The sequence below is a fragment of the Schistocerca piceifrons genome, chromosome X, assembly GCF_021461385.2.
Source record: "Schistocerca piceifrons isolate TAMUIC-IGC-003096 chromosome X, iqSchPice1.1, whole genome shotgun sequence".
Lineage (NCBI taxonomy): Eukaryota > Metazoa > Arthropoda > Insecta > Orthoptera > Acrididae > Schistocerca > Schistocerca piceifrons.
In genome coordinates, this window is record NC_060149.1 from 364,458,800 (window position 1) to 364,481,124 (window position 22,325).

The window sequence follows — 22,325 nt, forward strand, 5'->3', positions numbered from 1 at the left end:
GGGCAGTACTGCATTTTTCATACTTGTCAGATGTCATGTACAAAGTCCAGAATATTGACCCATCATCAAGGAGACAAAAGAGCGCACAGACATCATCTGTATCTTCTGTATAAAACCTTACCATAATCCTGATGTGCAGACAAATGCTGAGGGCTTCATGTTCAAGGAAACTGACAGCCCACTCAATGATGATGAAGCTTCAGTGAGAGAGGCTATCTTCATTGCTGATCATAGAGAAGGGGATGTGACAACATGGCCCAAACATGAGGATCCTCCAATGCTATCATAACAATTACTGACAACGTCTAGAACTAGGATGCTGTAGTCCACTCCAATGAGAAGTTGTAAAACAATGGGTCACTGTTTCTCTAGGAGAGGTTGCAGTGGTGTGAGCTGTTCTACATGGAATGTTGGGTAGTAGTTAGCACCACTGGTTAGCATGCTGCAGGTTGCTAGTTTCACAAAATTAATAGATTAACATCATTAAATTTTTGGAGGTCCAGATGTGATATGTTGAGCTACACCATTATGGCAGAATGTGTAACAATAATGATGTGAGTTCAAATCTGATTACCAGCAAATATTTTTTATTTATCGCTTGTAGAAGTTTCTTGAAAATTTGGATGTTTATAATGTTTACATATACTGGAATAATCAGTGTTTGTAGAAATAGCAGCACTCTCCATCCAGGAGGCAGCTATGTTCTGTCCCTATGTTGGTTTCCATAATAAATGTGCTTTCAGTGCTAAGTGTTGTATTTCATTGACAACCCTGCTTGTGGACTTGGTCTTGATTATTGTTACAATGTGACAACATCACAGAATATTATTGAGTGAATTTATGCAAAGTACTAGCAATCTCATTTTCATGTCAATGCAGCATGTGAGATTTCCATGTGCAAAGTAGACAGAACTGAGCTTTATGCTTAACTTATCTCTGTGCTGGTGTGACATTGGAAGCCTATGAAATTCACATGTGGAACTTCATCCCTAGTGCACCCATTAAAATTTACATCTGCTCCTTTAAGACAGTTTTATTTTTTTGGAGTTGTTTAATATGAGTATTTGAAAGATTAAAGGTTAAGTTCTTGGTTGTGAAAAAGTTGTAAACCTGTTTCATTATTCTCACAGTTGTGTTTGGTATGGACCTGTTTGGGCCTTTTATCAATATACCTGAATCATCTTCAAGCATCACAGACATGGAATATTCTTAGAATGTTCCACATGAATCATTTATTAAGGTTTAAGAAGAGAAACATGCTGACTGCTAAGTCTTGTAAAACACTGTAATTTAATGAAACTTCCCGGCAGATTAAAACTGTGTGCCGGACTGAGACTTGAACTCGCAACCTTTGCCTTTCGCGGGCAAGTGCTCTACCAACTGAGCTACCCAAGCACGACTCATGCACCATCCTCACAGCTTCACTTCTGCCAGCACCTCATCTCCTACCTTCCAAACTTTACAGAAGCTCTCCTGCAACCCTTGCAGAACTAGCACTCCTGAAAGAAAGGATATTGCAGATACAGAGCTTAGCCACAGCCTGGGGGATGTTTCCAGAATGAGGTTTTCACTCTGCAGTGGAGTGTATGCTGATATGAAACTTCCTGGCAGATTAAAACTGTGTGCCGGACCGAGACTCGAACTTGGGACCTTTGCCTTTTGCGGGCAAGTGCTCTACCAACTGAGCTACCCAAGCACGACTCATGCCCCGTCCTCACAGCTTTATTTCTTCCAGTACCTCATCTCCTACCTCATTCTGGAAACATCCTCCAGGCTGTGGCTAAGCGATGTCTTCGCAATATCCTTTCTTTCAGGAGTGCTAGTTCTGCACAGTTCGCAGGAGAGCTTCTGTACAGTTTGGAAGGTAGGAGATGAGGTACTGGCGGAAGTAAAGCTGTGAGGATGGGGCGTGAGTCATGCTTGGGTAGCACAGTTGGTACAGCACTTGCCCAAGAAAGGCAAAGGTCCTGAGTTCGAGTCTCGGTCCGGCACACAGTTTTTATCTGCCAGGAAGTTTCATATCAGTGCACACTCCACTGCAGAGTGAAAATCTCATTCTATGCTCATAAAGTTAACCATTCATGAATGTGCTGGACTATGAATTTGCTACATTTAAATCAAGTCAGGGATAATGTTTTTGTATGTGGCACTTAGAAGATCTGATTTATATGTTGTTCCAAGCTATAAAACTGTGTAGAAGCACTAATGTATTTTGGACAGTTATGAATGTTAGTGTTTTAGGGAGAGCAAACATTTTATGAACTTCCACTAATTTTTATTCATCAACTTACGGAATATTAAGATTTTGATCACTGTGTATTGCATTTCTCCAAGTAAGAACTGGTGTTTTAATACAAGTTTTTATTGTTTCCACTTACAGTCATACATCATTACCTGGATCATGATCAAAAAAATTTAGGGTGAACATATATGTTCTGCCTAGGCATAGTGTTTTATCATTTGCTCCTATCCCCTTGTCATAAGTTGGACAAACTACATCATACATTTATGGGGCGGCCAAAAAACAGCTGAGAAATAGATAAATTTACATCATTTTTATACCAATAAAAAGATTTAATTGCACTCTTGCTGCTTCTAACCATGCTTATAAATTACTGTTACTAACATATACTTCAGTCTATCAGGAAATACATTATGATTGATTGACTGGTCACAGTGGTAACTCAAGAGGTGCACTGCCAAATCAGCAAGGATTGGTGCTCACTCAACTAACAAAGCTAGACAGCTGTGAGAAGTTAATCATTCTGTGCACACAGGCTACAGCTCACCTGTGGTAACGTGGACACTTTCTTCAACATATTAACTTAAGTCTTGTAACGAGTTTCAGCCCCCAAAACTAACATACTAATAATATTTGGGGACATGAATGTTAACACAGGTGTTGAGGGTGAAATTAGTAATAATTTCCTAGATATTTTGAGTACTTTTGGAGTTGCACAAATGCTAACAACTGCTACTAGGGTATCAAAAATTTCAGCATCAGTCTTAGACATGTAGACCTACTTATAGAAACTTATGAGGAAAATTGTAAAGTATTTATAAAAGATCCTGACTGACTATTACTGTCATATGATAAAGTTAAAGACAGGCTTGGTAAAATATGGAAAACTGATGGCCGACAAAAGGATTTTCTCAGAACATAAAATATGTACTTTTTCTACAGCATTGGCAAATCAAACCAGGGATGAAGTGTGTATAGAAACAATGGAAATCCTAAGTTTTCTAAATTCTGCACATTGTTTAAATTAACTTTGGGGAAGGGTTTCCAAAAATAGCCACTTCTGCAGTAGCAGCTAAGAAAATAGAAGGATAATTGTAAGTATTAGAAAGTTCCCACAGGCACTTTACATTTCTCATCTGCAAAAGCACTACAGCAATCTGTAGTTCCTAGATTACTATCACAGGTGCAGCCCATGGAAGAAATAACTCCTGAATTTTAAATGTGGATAATACAACAATGCAAAATGACATTCACAAATTTAATGGTCAACGTGAAAGCGCAGTGTTTGTCATTTACATCAGATACACGTACACACTAGATTTTGAAAATGATATCATCCCAATGATGACTGTTCTTTTCTTTACACATTTCAAATTTGTCCCTGAAGTTCTGCATGGCCCTCCTGGTCATGTATTTTGGTACTGCCTCAGTTTTGTGACAGATGGCAGCTTTTAGGTTATGTAGTATTTGTGGCTTAAGATGGAAGATGTGCACCTTGAGGCATTTACAGAGAAAGAAATCACAAGGGATGAGACTAGGTGAACAAGCTGGCCATGCAACCCCCTCCCCCTCTTGCTCCCCTGTAAGGAGATCAAATGCCCTAAACATTTCTCTGAGGAGGCCTACTGGTGCTCAGTTCTGAGTGTGCAGTGGCATCGTGTTGTTGGAACCACACAGCAGGATTCCCTACATCACTGAGGTTCAACTGCAGGAAGTTGGATAAAAGCTGTACACAATTATCAGGTAACACTATCACAGCAGTGGTCTCTATTTCAAAAGATATGTACCAACAATCAGAAACCAGTGACAGTACACCAAACAGTTACTTGTTCAGTGTGGAGAGGCCCTGTGGAGAAGTCACTCAAGAATTTGTTGAAGATTGCTTGCGCACTGGTACCAAAAATTTTGTTTATTGACATAACCTGACACATCACTGTCTGTTTCATCACTACCCAGTAGCTTGAGGAGAGATAGTGGCCTCACAACACATTCTGCCATTAGTCCAATCACATTCACTGACTTCTTGCACATTCACCATTTTGTATTGATGGAACATCAGTTCTTTGTGTAAAATTCTCCTTACAAAGTGGTCAGAGAGTTCCACAGCAATTGCAAGCCTATGGGCTGAATGCTGATGAGATTCTGTAAAGGCATGTTTAACTGCACAGATTTCTCTAGCATTTATACTTTGTGAGGCCTATGAGGTGGATTTGTTTTAACCTTCAAACCCATTCTTAGCAAGTTACCAATATACAACAAAATGGTTTTCCTGTTTGTAACTTTTACACATTGATCTAGCCTAAAGTATCTATGAAACAAATAATGTGTTGTAGTAACAGAGTTGGCATTTTTAAGTAAGTCTCAGTCATGAAACCTAGATGTTCTCCGCTTCATATAATACAAAAAACTGAGAAGTCATGATGAGGTTATACAGATTTAACAAGGCCTCCTTCCTGCTCATGTACAGCAGTGACACAGCAATGTATGAGACGTAAATGCTGAACACTACTCTTTCAAAATGTGCATTAAATTTGTGAATGTCATTTTGCATTGTTGTGTTATTTACATTTAAAATTCATAAGTTACTTCTGATGCACCATGTATAAAAAATATACCAGGGGTACTGCTTGCTGCAAACAAAATCATTCATGCTTCTACATCCTTACATTTGTCCTCTAGCCATTCCTGCTTAGCTATTTTGCACTTTCTGTTGATCTCATTTTTTAAATGTTTGAATTCCTTTTACCTACTTCATTAACTGTATTTTTATATTTTGTCCTCTCACCAATTACATTCAGTATCACTTCTGTTACCCAAGGATTTCTATTAGCCCTCATCTTTTTACCTATTTGGTTCTCTGCTGCCTTCACTATTTCATCCTTCAAAGCTACACGTTCTTCTTCTACTGTATTCCTTTCCCCTGTTATTGTTGATTGTTTCCTAATGCTCCTTCTGAAACCCTCTACAGCATCTGGTTCTTTCAGTTTATCCAGGTACCACGTCCTTAAATTCTTGCTTCTTTGCAGCTTCTTCAGTTTTGGTCTTCAGTTCATAACCAATAAATTGTGGTCAGAGTCCACATCTGCCCCTGGAGATGTCTTACAATTTAAAACCTGCTTCCAAAATTCCTGTCTTACCATTACATAATCACTCTGGAACCTTCTGGTGTCTCCAGGCCTCTTCTACATATACAACCTTCTTTCATCATTCTTAAACCAAGTGTTAGCTATGATTAAATTATGCTCTGTGCAAAATTTTACCAGTGGGCTTCCTATTTCATTTCTTTCCCCCAGTCCATATTCACCTATTACTCTCCCTTCTCTTGGTTTTCCTGCTATCTAATTCCAGTCCCCTATGACTATTAAATTTTCGTCTCCCTTAACTATCTGAATAATTTCTTTTATCTCATCATACTTTTCTTTAGTCTCTTTCCCATCTACAGAGCTAGTTGGCATTGTACTACAGTGGTGGGTATGGGCTTTGTGTCTATCATGGCTAAAATAATGCGTTCACATGCTGTTCATACAATGTGACAATTATTAAACTATATAAAATCATCATAGCTTCTGAATGGTTTGCATTAGGACATTCAAACTGCAACATTGGCTATGGGTCATGATGGGAATTAGTGTGTGCATTTATGGTTTGGATTAGTGATGAAGTCCCCTTTCATTTGGATGGGTTCATCAATAAGGAAAACTGGCACATTTGGGGGACTGAGAATCTGCATTTCACGACTGAGAAGTCTCTTCACCCTCAGCAGGTGACTGTGTGCTGTCCAGTCACGGAATAATGTGTGCAATATTCTTTGACAGCACGGTGACTACCAAATGGTACATGAAGGTTTTGAAAGATGATTTCATCCCCATTATATAAAGTGACCCTGATGTTTACAGGGTGCATGGAAGATGGAGGTTGACGCCATCAAAACAGGACAGCATTTGATGTCCTGGAAGAGCACCGGATTCTGGCTCTGGGGTATCCAGAGGCCACTGACATGGGCCTTGATTGGCCGCCATATTCTCCAGATTTGAACACATGCAACTCCATTTTGGGGGGCTATATTAAAGACAAGGTGTACAGCAATAACCCCAAACCAATTGCTGAACTGAAAACAGCCATTCAGGAGGTCATCGACAGCATCGATGTTCTGACACTTCAACGGGTCATCCAGAATTTCGCTATTCATCTGTGCCACATCATTTTCAATTATGGCAGGCATACTGAACATGTCAAACCCAAATCTGAATATCTGTAGTGATGTGCATGCCCTAGTTTGTAACTAATTTATGTTTTTTTTTCATATAGTTCAATAATTGTCACCCTAAGGTAAATTATCCACATTGATATTTTTTTATTCATTATTAAATCAACTCCTGCTTTACCCCTATTTGATTTTGTATTTTTAACCCTGTATTCACCTGATCAAAAGTCCTGTTCCTCCTGCCACTGAACTTCACTAATTCCCATTATATCTAACTTTAACCTTCCCCATTTCCCTTTTTAAATTTTCTAATGTACCTGCCCATTTAACAGATCTAATATTCCTCATTCCTATGTGTAGAATGCCGGTTTTGTTTCTCCTGATAACAATGTCCTCTTGAGTAGTCCCCACCCAGAGACCCAAATGATGGACTATTTTACCTCCAGAATATTTTACACAGGAGGTTTGCATCATCATTTAAACGTAAGAGTAGAGCTGTATGCCCTTGGGAAGAATTATGGCTGTAGATTCCCCTTGCTTTCAGCCATTCATCCTAATGGGTATGTGGCTGGGACTTGACCATCTTGCTGCCAAATTTCCTGGGTTGAAGCAGTGCAGTGGAGATCAATTTATTCAAATAAAAAATAGATTGGAAAGTGTTGGAATTTGTAAATGATTTGTGTGACCAATAAGTGTCGGATCCATAGCATTAAATCTGCATTCACATTCAGCAATAGATAAAGGTATAATTTCAGTTGCTTTCACAAGTTGTTTCACAGAAGTGGGAATGTGTTGAGGATTTTCTTTGTACATTTGCAAATCTTCATCTAGTGATGCACACTCACTTTCACTTATTTTAAAATCCACCTTCTTATATAAATGAGGAATTGACATATCAACATAAAACAACACATTCATATTCATCTGAAGGTCATGTGTCTGAATTAAATACTGCTATATCCAAAAATAAATTCATGTCTTCAAAGTGGTTTTTAATATTGTCTACCAGACACTGAAAAACCTTCTTCTGAAATGTTTGAAATCTGTTATGTTCATCATGAAATGGATCTTTAATTATGACTCCCTTGAATACGCATTTTTGTCCAACTGTTGTACATCATTCCAATCAACCATGAGTCATTTGCTTTCAGTATTTTGATAGTTTTTATAGTCATGACAATTTCTTTTTTTGCTGTAAGTGCTGATGAATTCTATTTTTGCATAAAGAATGATAACGCTTACAGAGCTTCTAGGATCTCATAAAGCATAACTAATTTCATTATAAGAAACCACTTTGTGGGACATTTTAGCAACTCTTCAAATTTAGATCTGTCAGAAACTGATTGGGAATCATCATGACTCAGTTTTTCAAAATGATGGACAAGAGAATGTTGACTTCCAAGAAGTACTTGAAAAATATTAAATCATGCCATGCCATATACCATATACTTAAAAACATGCCCTAGTTTTAATAGCTGGGATTATAATTCTTGTGAAACATTCTATAGTAGTCCCGGATTTTTGAGATGTTGAGAAAACTCAGAAGATAAGGAAGCTAAAAAAGTCATTCAATGGTTTTTGCACTGTTAGTTACGTAATATCACCCACCATGGCCAGGCTGTACCACACTGGATGTTAAAAATCAGTTTTTAATTGTCCTTAGGCCAAAAGCTGCATAAAGAGCAACAATAAAATTAGTTTTCAATTTCCCTGAGGCCATAAACTGCATAAAAAGCAGTAATGAAATTGGTTTTTAATTGTCATGAGACCGGTGCAAGACATGTTCAATATGCTATCCACTGTGTTCTGACACAAGCTGAAATTGAGAAACAGCATGTTCCACAACGGACTTGAGTGTCACAGGTCTCATGTTCAGAATGTGTTATACTATCTGTGCCTTCAGTATAGATATGTTTGTAATTGGAGCACTAAATACAGCATCTTTCAGATAACACCACAGGCAGAAGTCACACAGATTAAGATAAAATGATAATTAAATCAAGACCCTATGCTGCCGACAGGCATTGATATACATCAACGGGGACAGTTGAAAATGTGTGCTCTGACTGGAACTCGAACCCAGGATCTCTTGTTTACATGGCAGATGCTCTATCCATCTGAGCTACCAAGGGCACAGAGGATAGTGTGACTGTAGGGACTTACCACTTGCACGCTCCCTGTGAGACCCACATTCCCAACTTAATGTCCACACACTACATTTGTAGTGCCCCTGCCCATTACACTTATTACTTGTGGTAGACAATCTTACTGAGTCCCATAAGAATTTTGGCAATATGTGTGCATCTGCACAGAAGAAGAAGGTCAATAGCCAGTTAGCCTTAAATATATGAAGATGGTATCTGTTCTTTCGGACATGTCCAAATGAACAAATACCATCGGTGACTATGCAGCACTCTAGAATGAAATGATAATTAAATCAAGACCCTATGCTGCCAACAGGCTTTGATATAAATCAATGGGGATAGTTGAAAATGTGTGCCCCGACCGGGACTCTCCTGCTTACATGGCAGACTCTCTATCCGTCTGAGCCACAGAGGGCACAGAGGATAGTGCAACTGCAGGGACTTAACCCTTGCATGCTCCCCGCAAGGCCCACATTTCCAACTTAATGTCCACACACTACATTCATAGTGGCCTTGCCCATTACACTCAGACAATCTAACTGAGTCTCGTAAGAGTTCAGGCAATACGTGTGCATCTGCACAGAAGAAGAAGGTCAATGGACAGTTAGCCTTGATCATATGAAAATGGTATCTGTTCTTTCGGACATGTCCGAAAGAACAGATACCATCTTCATATGATTAAGATCATGTAATCTGAATGGCCAGGCTGTGCAGAAATGATGGCTGATAATTCTAGCATTCCCAAAATGTCCCTGCAGCAGCTGCTTCACTGATTATGATATTGTTGAAGGGTTAAAATGATTTTTGGTGATCAAAAGACTCCCATAGCATTTATCATTGACAGTAGAAGTGACAGGACCTATAAGCTATCTCTTTGGAAAAAAAAATGGCCCTATGACAAATTATGCCATTAATCCACATCCCTCAGTTAACTTTGCAGAATGAAGTGGTACCAATTGATATGTGAGTGGATTTTCAGTTGTCCAAGTTCCACAGTTCTGTATACTGACATGCCATTGGAGATGGAAATGAGATTTGTTGGGCCACAGAATGTTCCATGGCCATTCATTGTTCACTTGCATATGAGAAAGAAATTCTAGAGGACACATTTATCTTACTGACAGGTTACCATGAAGCAACTCCTGGACATGGGTAACTCTGTGTGAATAGCAATGCAGGAATGTTTCATAGAATGCACCATGCTCACAGGCATGTCCAATGTTTGAGCAATTCCTCATGTACTGCCTGAACATTCAACCTCTCCTGCAGTGCTGTGGCCACAGCTTCTACTGACATCAGATCAATTATTTTCCTGCATTTGCCACACTGCACTTCAGAGGAATCTGTCTTTTCAAATTTTGTAATCATTTGCACCGGACCATTGGCAGACATCAAACCAAAGCCATTTTTCATATCACTGAGTGTCCAGAACTTCTGCAGAGCAACTGGTGCACAGTCACTGTCCTTGTAAAAGAGGTTTACCATCAATGTGTAAATCTGCATTGAGACAATCATGCTGAGCATCTCAGATGCAAACTGAAGAACAGCTGTGTACCCCCCATCTTTTATTTAGCATATTCACCTGCTTACATTGCCATTTAGTGGTAAAATTTTTGTTAATTTTTTTTTGTTTCCTGATGTTTCCCCCTTTTTTGATAATATTCAGTTCAGATTTGACATCGTTCTCAGCAGTAGTTCTTTTTTTACAGTGTTTTGAAACTGGAGCTTTAATTATAATCACATATCAAAGATTTTCCAGGCAGTATAAGACACAGAGAAAAAGTTCTCTTTGTTGACAACAGCAACATCATAGTCACTGATAAAACACTAGATTTCCTATTAGAGACACCAAATGAAACCCTCAAGGACATTTATGATTTGGCACTATATAAAAAACTGACATTGAAAATAAAAAAAAACAAACAGTATGCACTTCAATATAAAGTGGGGAAACAATTCTATTGCACTAAATATAGATGATAAATTTATAGATTGTGTAACAAACACAAAGTTTTAAGAGGTGAATACTGATTGTCAATGAACACAGAACAAACACAGAGAGATGATAGAAAAGCAGCATGTTTGGCTCTCGAATCTCTGGCATCAGTTTATGACAGCTAATGACTTTTGGTGATACATTATTCCTACATATGCTCAATTCTTCTTTTCTGGATATCAAAGGCACAAACTGTGGATAAAATTTTTAAACTGCAGATAATGGCCATCAGAGTAATAGCTAGAAGTACTTGTTGAGCTCTCTGTAAAGAACTGTTTAAAAAACTGGGTATCTTTAATGCACCAAGTGATGTGCTGTGCATATCAGAGAAAACATTACTAAATATTTCACTAAATGGTAGATACATAATCAACAAACAAAAGCCAGTTTGGGCTTTCATTTATCAAGGAAAAACAAACAAAGACTCTAAACAAATTTTTTTGGAATAAAACTGCGTAATAAATTGCTCAAGGAGATGGAAAACATTACTGACATACATCTGCTTCTGAAGGCAGTTAAAACATTCTTTATAAATGATGTATACTACACAATGAAAGATTACTTAGAGGACTCAGTGCAGAGTCTAGTAATGAAAAGGGATAACTACAACATATGGAAGGGATAGATTGCTATTCACAGCAAAGATGACACATTGAATTTCAGACAGAATTTTAAGGTGGACAAAGAGGAGGAAATGAAGACAAGTTCACATGCCTGCAGTCAATTTTCTGAATGGACTGGAGTGAGAGTAAGGGCACAGCAGCATGTTCATGGTTTTGGAGTCACCAGTGGTGCCCTTGATGTGCGCAGCGATGAAGATTTAAACTATGTTTACATTAAAGAACATTGTACAATGAGGACCAGGTGAATGAGGCAGTGGTGTTGGTTAACACACTTACCTCACGAATGAGTGGATAGATTTGCACCATCCTGCCATCCTGATTTAGGTTTTCTGTGGTGTTCCTACTTCATTTCATGCAAATGCCAAATGGTTCCTTCATCAAGACCAAGGCCAACTGCCTGTCCTATTCTCATAAAATGTATTTATATATTCTGTGTATATGTATGTTTTTGAGCTATGCTGTCTCACTAAAGCTGTTATCAGGATGCTGAATATAATTTCCCTTACTTAATTTATTTGTTCCATGCATAATAATGCCTCATTTATCGTTATATCTTTGGAATTTTGAATTTGAGTTTTAGCCTCTTTTCATGGCTCAGTGAAGGATTCTCAATATTTCTTGTAGTGCAACTTGTCTTGATTAGAAGCAGTCCTCTGCATTAAACAAAGCTTTCTGTTTCTGACACAAGAAACTCTGATCTGAGGTGTCAGCCAACCTTTCTCTCCACTTTCTATGTATTGGACCTCACCTGGTGTAAAGGAAAATGAAATCATTGTGTTTCAGTAATACTTTATGGAAGTAATTAAATTTCTCATCTACTGTGGTTGCTTGGTAAGCTTTCCACTGGTCATTCTACAGATTTTCTCTGGCTAATGTAACTGTGTCAGCATTTACACTTCTGTGAATTTTGATTTTCCCTTCCTGGTTAAACATATAGATGGGGTGGCTTACTTCCGTAATTTTTCTGCCAAGGTCAAATACATCATTTATTATATGACTAACATCCACTTAAAAATTAGATTTTAAAATAAGTTAGCAATCTCTTTTGCATTGTTGCTTTCTATTCTTCTTAGGAATGTTACTTTGGGGGAATGAACCAAAAGTAAACAACAGTAACTCTAAATGTTCTCAGTCAGTATGATCTAAGATGAAATTAATTTTCAAATCACAACATGTAGTGAGTTTTCAGTTATTTTAATTAATTCTAATTAACATTATCTCTAACTGTCTCATGATGTTTAACATATTTCCTGTTGTGGCTTGTATGTTGTTAAAACTATTACCTTATGAGTTTCTAAAGGGCAGAATGTTGTTCAGTGCAGCACTCATTTAGATCCATGATCTGGGACTTAATTTCCTTCTCTCCTGATGTCACACTCAACAGTGTGGTCGAGGTTACAGTTCAAACTGTTGCTGGTGCCAAGAACTTCTTGCACAATGTTAAAATTACAGGTGACATTGCTTAACCCTGCAAAAAGTTAAGGTCACTCAGCCTTAAGCCCAGAGGATCACACGATGCTGACCAGGGACCATGTAATACTCTGCCATATGGCTTCATGCAGGTGTGGTATGGAGGGGCGTGGAGTTAGCAAATGGCTCTCCCAGCTACTGTCGACTTTCCAGACCTTGGAGCTGGTACTTCTCATTCGAATAGCTCCTCAGTCGGCATCATGGCAGTCAGCCCTGCTGCCCACTCAGCTATTAAAGGTGACACCGATAAGCGTTGCATTTGGCTTAAAAATACAAGTTATGAGGTATTCACTACACTGAGTCACAAAGGGTATAACTGAAAAGCAGAATTATTGTTTTAGTCTTGATGTCAAGCAAATGAACATGGGAGTAGTATGTGGAGTACATGCACTGTATGTAGTGCTAAGTACTTAGTTTTAATTCATACATCATGTTTCTGCATATCCCATTAAGAAGGAGAGACTTCAGGGATGTGGTATAGCCAAATTACACATTAACAGGTAAAAGAAGTCACAGTAGACTTTTTGTACAATGTATACCAACAGCCAGTTATAATAATCACTAATCTACTTTTGATAATTATGGGAATTACTTCTAGATTACATTATATGTGTGTGCATATCAGAAGCAAAGCAACTAAATTGATGAAAGCTTCCTCTTATTGTTACACCAAAGTGCTTTTTTTATATATTATTTGATAGTAAGCATTTATGTTACTTTACTGATTTCATAGAAACTGTCAGATAGGATAAATTAAACCATGTTTGATATAAACAGAACAGCTAACAGGAATTTACATTCTTGAGTTTAAATATTCTGATGAGTGATAGGAATAGTTAATGTGGTTCTCTGTTACTTTGGTTTGGAATGTTTGGGGATTTCTAATTTTCTGCCTGATCTCTGGCAATATGTTATAGACATTAGCAACAGAATACATAAACTTCATTATGAACCTTAGACAGAGATGCAAAGCATTTATGGAAACTGGATTTATTTGTAGTGTTATGAATTTCACATTTCATCATAAATTCATGTTTATTATCAATCAAAAATACTATTAGGGAGTCAACTAGTATTAGACTATAGTTAAGTCTGGCTAAATAACAATATTTTTGAAGATACGGATTGAAAGTGTGCCATTTTTGCACACCTTTGTGACAGATATTGTAATTTTACCTTTTCTGTTTTGCTAAACTCATTGGTTTGTGCTGACTCATCTAAAGACATATCCCCATCAGCAATCTGTCCAATGACTTCTTCATTTAGAGCAGACATCAGATAACTTTCATCTACTTCTGAAAATAAAATAAGATATTATGTCCTTCTGTACTGATTTTATGATATAAATAAACAATATTTTAAATTATTCACTGACTGCATAAAGAGTACTTATGGTCAGTGAACAAACAGAGTAGTAATATCACATAAAACTGTAAAAATACAGTGCCTGAATATTGAGTCTTAGTGTGAAAACTACATAAAAACTGAATACTTTACTGTGACAAAGATAAATGTATAATGATTTGCTTCAGTACAGCACTAATTTCTTCCTCACTACCATAAAATAGTATTAACTAGCAGCAAGAAATAATTATGTGAGTGTCTGAAAAATGATAAAGGCAATCTATTCAATTTGACATCCACCAGTTTGTGGCGAAAATGAAAAAAAGTATGCAATAGCACATACTGGTAATTGTAAGCAATGAGTACAAAGATCACTTAGCATGTACACTGGTATAGAAAGATGAGCAATTAAGATGTATTTGCATCAAATAAAGGTAAATAAATTGATGAAATTGGTGATGACACAGAAGTAACAGTGCCAGATTTTATCATATGAGTGAATTATTTGCAATTAGTTACAAAAGTGAAAAATAACATACCTATTATTGTGAGGGTTGTAGAGTTTACACAAAAATTGTTCTTATAATTACGTCAAAATTCATTTGAAAATTTTCTTTAAACAGAGAGAAATCAAAGAAGGTCTAAACTTTCAATTGTTGACAATTATAAAGATGAGTGGCGTGGATATCACAACTAACAGAGCCAAATATTTGTTACATAGCAAATATAATTTGTAAGTGAGTTATTTCCATTCTTAACAATAATTTAGTGAGTAAACTTTGAGTAGACAAATGGTCTCAGCAATTGGAAGAGAGCACAGGCCACACATCGGGTGATCAAAAAGGCAGTATAAACTTGAAAACTGAATAAATCATGGAATAATGTAGATAGAGATGTACAAATTGACACACATGCTTGGAATGACATGGCGTTTAATTAGAACCAAAAAATACTAAAGTTCAAAAAATGTCTGACAGATGGCACTTCATCTGATCAGAATAGCAATAATTAGCATAACAAAGTAAGACAAAGCAAAGATGATGTTCTTTACAGGAAATGCTCAATATGTCCACCATCATTCCTAAACAATAGCTGTAGTCAAGGAATAATGATGTGAACAGCACTGTAAAGCATGTCTGGAGTTATGGTGAGGCATTGGCATTGGATGTTGTCTTTCAGCATCCCTAGAGATGTCGGTCGATCACAATACACTTGCGACTTCAGGTAACCTCAAAGCCAATAATCACACGGAATGAGGTCTGGGGACCTGGGAGGCCAAGCATGACCAAAGTGGCGGCTGAGCACACGATCATCACCAAACGACGTGCGCAAGAGATCTTTCACGCGTCTAGCAATATGGGGTGGTTCTAATAAAGCCCCATGTCATTCCAAGCATGTGTGTCAATTTTTACCTCTCTATCTACATTATTCTGTGGTTTATTAAGTTTTCAAATTTATACTGACTTTTTGATCACCCGTGATATCTACAAAAAGGTTTTAGAACTCATACATGGTACTAGACAGCACTAAACATGATTTAAGTTGTTCTAAACTAGTCTATATTATTTTTAATGCACTTTGTTTTATTATTACTGCTATTATTGCCATTTATCCTTACTTTAATTAATGTGAACTATTATTATTATTATTATTATTACTATTATTAGCTTATTATCATCTCTAAGATTGTTATCATTTTCATCAATGTTTTGGTAATATATCTGTATGTGTTGTTCCTCGTCAAATGTAAGAGAGGGCTTTTAGGCCCTAATCTGGTCAGTCTAAATAAGCAAATAAATAAATACTCCCTGTAATCTGCAGCACAGCAGAGAGAACTCATTCTGAGTTAAAATACAATGACCTATCTAGGACAAAACCACCTTCTCCATCCAATGCAGCATGATTACACAGCTTGGACTCTTCAGACATGATAATCTCTAAAGTTGTTGGGATTATTATAGGTAACAAAGTGGTTCTCATGTTCCTGAATTTTCTAGAACAATTTAATTCATGACACCACTATGACTGTGAAAGAGGAAACTGGTTTTCAAGTTTATTGTGGACTTCTTACTAGGTTGTGCAAGATAAGTAGGAACACTTCTGTGAAGTCTAGAAGGTATGAGAGAGATACTGATCGAAGTAAAGCTGTGAGGATGGGTTGTGAATGGTGCCTGGATAATTCAGTTGGTATAGCATTTGATTTCAAAAAGCCAAGGTTCCAGTTTCAAGACCCAGACTTGTAGACAATTTTAATAAGCCAGGGCATTTCAAATCAGCATATAATCTGCTGCACAATGAAAATTCTTTCTGAGAACAGAGGATGTTATGTTAGATGAGAGTCATTCAGACACAGAAATACTATCTAGTATGTCCTATTATAATTACTGTCCATGTTATACCTTAATGATTTAGGGGAGAGAATCTGTTAAAATATCAGACTTTGCACAGATGTAATTATCAATGAACAAATGTTATTTGACAAAAATTGTGGAAATATCCCACCAGGTCTTCACCAAATTCCTATCAGGTGTGAACACTGCTGGGTGGCTCTTAATCTAGTGAAATCTAACATTGTGAACTTCAGGAAACATAAGACTTTTACTACACAGGTGTGGAGTGTGTGATGTAATGAAGCCTGATACATGTTTTGAATCCTTCAGTACCAAAGGTTATCAATAATTTCACTTGTAAGTAGCAATGTTTTTAATAAACTATGTCAACTAAAAGTCATTACTTCATGCATAACCATTTATATTTTAAATGATCAGGATAATTTTGATATTTTAACTTGAAAAATCTGTAAATTTATTTTAACTGTTTTGCTAAATATGAAACAATGTCTTTGACAAGGGTGTAAATAATTTAAACCTCTTTGCCTTCAATGTTATCTTTGTCCTTCTTCTTGTTGGGACTTGGTGAGAAGTTTTGTGTGACGGAGTGATGTTATACTTGTAATACTGTAGAAAGCAGACATATGTAGTTGGAATTTGTAGCTCAAGGGAGCAAACGAATGCAGATATTTGAAAAATTTAAAATACAAAAATTAAATCTGGAAACATTTTATTTCATGTCATAGTTAGTGGCTCAGTGAACATTCACAATCATGGAAACAGTTTACTTTCTTTGTACAGCCAGGGACATAGTAAGAAGAAGACAATGAGACCAACTACAAGACAATGAACCAAGTAAAAATTTGTAATTTAGTAAAGTGAATATACTATTCAATGACCTTTCTTGTAGAATAGTGACGGAAGTTTATTTAGTGCACCCACCATTGTAGATGTTGCTGAAGTGATGTATTATGGGCACAACTTAAGTCATGGCTTTTGTAAACGTAAAGTCTACCTAGGTGTAATGGTAAGCCGATGATCAATAAACAGCCCAGATGTTGATTTGATGGTTTTATTTCCAACTGTGTTGTGTTCACAAGGACGTGGAATGAGTCAGTTTTTTACGTATACAATATGGTAATCTGAGCAGCAATACAGAAAAAAACTATTCATATTTTCTTAGAATCATTAAAGCACCATGGAGATAACAGATACCAACCACAAACGGATACAGAGCTAAAGTTAAATAACATTCTTAGTAGCATTATTAAAATTTTACAATTTATTTACTTAAAAATTCATCTAGACTGTAGAAAGATTTTTCTAGTAGAAATATTTTGTGCCAAGCTCAAATTTCTATGTTAGCTGTGTATGTCATTCTTCTTCTGTGTGTTATGCTCATGGTAATTAGTGTTTGGTTGAAATATCACTATATTTGTACAGACAAAACACATGAGAGAAAAAATATATTGGCATGTACTTGTGTATATTTCAAGTTTTCGAAAGCTATTTCTACATGAGTCTCTTGGGTGCAATCCACATATAACTGTTAAAGCTCACTTCTGAGCAATGAACACTTTCCTTGCTATTGACTGGTTGCCCCAAAAAATAATGCCGTATTCAATGATTGCATGAAAATAGCCATAGTATGCCACTTTTGCAGTGTTAGGTTCAACACATGTAGTGACAACCCATAAAGCACATGTAGCAGAGCTAACCCTGTTACAGAGATCTATAATATGCAAAGACCAGTTCATTTTCTTGTCAATGTGCTCTCCAAGAAATTTTGTGGTTTCCATTCTTTCTAATGACTGATTACCACATGTCACACTTATCTCTCTCTCTTTTTCTGTTTTTGTATGGAACTGAATAAAGCTGGTCTTTTTGGAATTTAATGAGAGACCATTCACCTTGAACTAATTAACCACATCTGAAAGTATGTGATTAATGACTTCCTCAAGATTACTATCTGTTCTACTGCTCATAAAAATTATGGTATCATAGGGAAATAATGTAAATTTATGCAGCAGGCTTGTACATGATGGTAGATCATTTATAAAAATAAGCAATAGTAGTGGCCCAGTAAATGAGCTCTGAGGCGCTCCACATGTAATGGAACTCCATTCAGAATGTGAGGAGGCATCACATACTCCACATGAGCTATTCAAGACAACTTTTTGTTTTCTGTCTTGGAGATACGACTGTAGCCAGTTGCCTGCAACACCATTTATTCCTACTAATTTTGCTTTTTGCAAGAGAATCTGGTGATCAACACAGTCAAATGCTCCAGACAAATCACAGAAGACACCAAGTGCTAGCATTTTCTCATTAACGGTTTCTAGGATTTAATTTGCAAGTGCATTGGTTGCATCTTCTGTTGAACGGCCCTTTTGAAAGCCAAATTGGCCCTTGCCAAGAGCTCCATTCTTCATTAGATGATCAGTAATTCTTACATGTATTAGTTTTTCTAGAATTTTAGAGAAAGCTCTCACCAAGACATAGGTTGATAGTTAGTTAATTCAGTTTTATTGCCCATTTTGTACAGGGGTTTCACAATAGCGTTCTTAAGTCTACTGGGAACAACACCTTTCTGAAGGGAAGCATTGAAAATATGACAGAGAATAAATGAAGTCTTCACGGGTTGTAAGCTGAGTAGCATCGTTGTCTCGTAGAAACGTTTCGATGGAAGGTGTCTCCTTCATCTTCAGGCGAAGTGTCGGGATATCATCTGTCGTCAGTCGCGGGCTTATATCTCTGCTGGACCGCTCTCCGCTTCCCACAGGCGGCCAATCAAGCACCCGCAGAATCGCACGATGAGCCTGGATTGGCCGGTGGCGGAGGGGGAAGTGTGCGCGGGGTTCGAGTCCCGGCGTCTGTCTCTGTCTGCTCCGTCTGCGGCCCTTGGTAGAACAGAACATTCTTCTCTGATTTTCCTGACTTCAGGCTCCCAGGCTGTGCTGAGATGGTAGTCACTGTCTAGGTAGATTAGGTTGTCGTGTAACTGTATTTCTATGGACTCTTTGATAACTGAGTCCCAAAATCCGTTTGTACTGCATATTTTCTTTGTGTCCTCGAAATCGAAGGTGTGCTTCTCGTCAATAGCAGATTTGTTGGTCTGACCCAAGCGTACATGCCTAATGTGTTCACTGCGGCGCTGTCCTATATATTGTATCCCACATTCACATCCGATCATGTACACACCTGGTGACGTCAGTCCTAGTGGATCTTTGGTTGAACCAAGAAGGTCTTTGATTTTTCCTGCTGTGCGGAAAACTGTCTTCACTTTATGTTTCTTGAGAATTCTCGTGATCTTGGACATCAGAGGACCTGCGTATGGCAAGAACGCACAGCCCATCGCTTCGTCCTCATCTGGTCTCTCTTCTCTCTTCTTGTGGTCGGTCTTCAGAGCTCTTCTTATTTGTGTCTCACTGTATCCATTTTTCTTGAAGGTGTCCTTTAGGTGTTACAATTCTCCTGGCAAACTTTCCTTATCACAGATGGACCTGGCCCTGTGCACTAAGGTGTTGAGTACAGCAATGCATTGCGCAGGGTGGTGGCAGCTATTGGTGTTAAGATAGAGGTCCATGTGTGTTTTCTTTCTATACACTGCATGTCCCAGCATGCTGTCCATGTTTCTTGTGATCAGGATATCCAGAAAGGGTAAGCTTCTGTTATCTTCTATCTCCATGGTAAATTTGATATTTCCATGTATGCTGTTGAGATGTTGATGTTTGTCCCTGCCATGTGGCCAAACTACAAAGCTATCATGATCGTACCTGTATAAGGTTTTTGGCTTGTGTTTAGCAGTGTCCAGTGCTAGCTTTTCGAAGTGCTCCATGTACTCGTATAGGTCAGCTATGCCTGGTGCTAGGGGGGAGCCCATAGCTACACCATCTATTTGTTCGTAGAACTTCCCATCACACTTAAAATAGGTGGTGGTTAGAACATGGCGAAAGAGCTTGATGATATCCTACTCAAAGTGTTCTTTGAGTAAAGTCAGGGAGTCTTCTATTGGTACTCGTGTGAATAAGGATGTCACATCGAAGCTGACTAGTAGGTCTTCATTTTCCAGCCACATTCCCTGTAGTACTTCCACAAACTCAGCCGAGTTTTTCACATGGTGTGGACCGTAACCCACCAAGGGTTTTAGCATCTGTGATAAATGCTTAGCAATACCATATGTTGGTGAGTTAATAGTGTTTAAAATAGGTCATAATGGAACACCTTCTTTGTGGGCCTTTGGGAGGCCATAGAGACGTGGTGGTGCCGGTGCCCTTGGGTACAGCTTACTGATGATATCCTTCTCTAGTCCCGAGTTGTTGAGCATCTCAACAGTCTTGCGGGTCACTGTTGTGGTGGGGTCCTTCCTTAGTCTTTTATAGGCAACATCTTGCAGGAGGGCGTCGCTTTTCTGCCAATAGTCTTCTGATTTAAGCAGCACCGTGGCGTTGGCTTTGTCCACTGCCAAGACCACTGTGTCCTGGTCCTCCTTGAGTGCCTCCAGCGCCTTTCGTTCTTCCGCTGAAATGTTATTCTTTGGCATCTTTGCTTTGTCTAGTACTCTGCAGACATCTCTTCTTACTTCTTCTGCAGCTTCTTCAGGTAGTCTCCTTATGGCTTGCTCTACCCCACTTATGATGTCCCGTTTCGGCAGGGTGCTCGGAACCGGGGTGAGTTTAGGCCCTTGGACAGCACCTCTTGTGTTGGCCCATCCAGTTCCTTATTTGTTAGATCATGACCACCTTGTTGGGAGATGGTTTTTCTTTCTGTTGTCGCACTTCCGGTAGTCGAAGGAATTTCTTGCACTGCCTTCCGGTGGCTTTCTTCTTGCACCATTCACCATTGGCAAAGGTATTGCCTTCTATCCAGTCCCAGGTGTGTTCTGGGAGACAGGAAGCCAATTGGAGGTGTAGAGAAAGCAGGCTTCTGGCGTTCTTGTCGAGTTCCAGTCTTGTGACCCAGATGTGTTCCCGTACTAGGGCCGCACTTGCCCGTCGTAAGATGTGTCTCGTCCTGTTAGTATTGACAGGATGCTGCAAGTTGGCGAACTTAGGCATCACCTCTTTATCCTGACATCGGAGTAAGAAGGCCAACCTGCTGAGCAGCTTCCCCTTCTTGCTCCGTAGCTTCTGCAGCGTCTTGTAACTGTGATGTATATCCTCCCTGTAGAGGTATGTTATATACGAGTGCACGCTTTCTCGGTGAATTTCATATATGAAGTCTTCACAGGTTGTCAGCTGAGTAGCATCATCATCTCGTACAACATTTTGATAGAATGCGTCTCCATCATCTTCAGGCGAAGTGTCATGGGCTTATATCGTCAGTCATGGGCTTATATCTCTGCTGGACCGCTCTCCGCTTCCCGCGGTCGGCCCGCGGAAATCACCGATGCACCTCGATTGGCCAGTGTTGGGTGGGGGGGGGGGGGGCGGGGGGGGGGGGGGTTTGTGCACGGGGATCAAGTCCCGGCGTCCGTCTCTGTCTGCTCCGTCCACGGCCCTTGGTGGAACGGAACAGTGTTCTCTGATTTTCCTGATTGCAGGCTCCCAGGCTGTGCTGAGATGGTAGCCACTGTCATGGTTGATTAGGTTGTCATATAATCCACCATAACAGTGACCCACAAGACCATTGAGATGCTCAGCAACTCAGGACTGGAGAAGGATATCATCAGAAAGCTGTACCCGAGGGCACCGGCACCACCACGTCTCTATGACCTCTCAAAGGTCCACAAAGAAGGTGTACCATTACGACCTATTTTAAATACTATTAACTCACCAACATATGGTATTGCTAAGCATTTATCACAGATGCTAAAACCCTTGGTGGCTTACGGTCCACACCATGTGAAAAACTTGGCTGAGTTTGTGAAAGTACTACAGGGAATGCGGCTGGAAAATGAAGACCTACTAGTCGGCTTCTATGTGACATCCTTATTCACATGAGTACCAATAGAAGACTCCCTGCCTTTACTC

At 38.6% G+C, this 22,325-nt stretch overlaps 1 protein-coding gene across 1 annotated transcript in view; it reads right to left on the bottom strand.

Moving 5' to 3' along the window:
- The window catches only part of LOC124722358 (protein tyrosine phosphatase domain-containing protein 1-like), a 338,645-nt gene that overhangs the window by 104,028 nt on the left and 212,292 nt on the right, over nt 1-22,325 (bottom strand). The window contains exon 9 of the mRNA XM_047247533.1: nt 13,856-13,974. Coding sequence (XP_047103489.1) covers nt 13,856-13,974 — 119 coding nt within the window. The remainder of the gene's footprint in view (nt 1-13,855; nt 13,975-22,325) is intronic.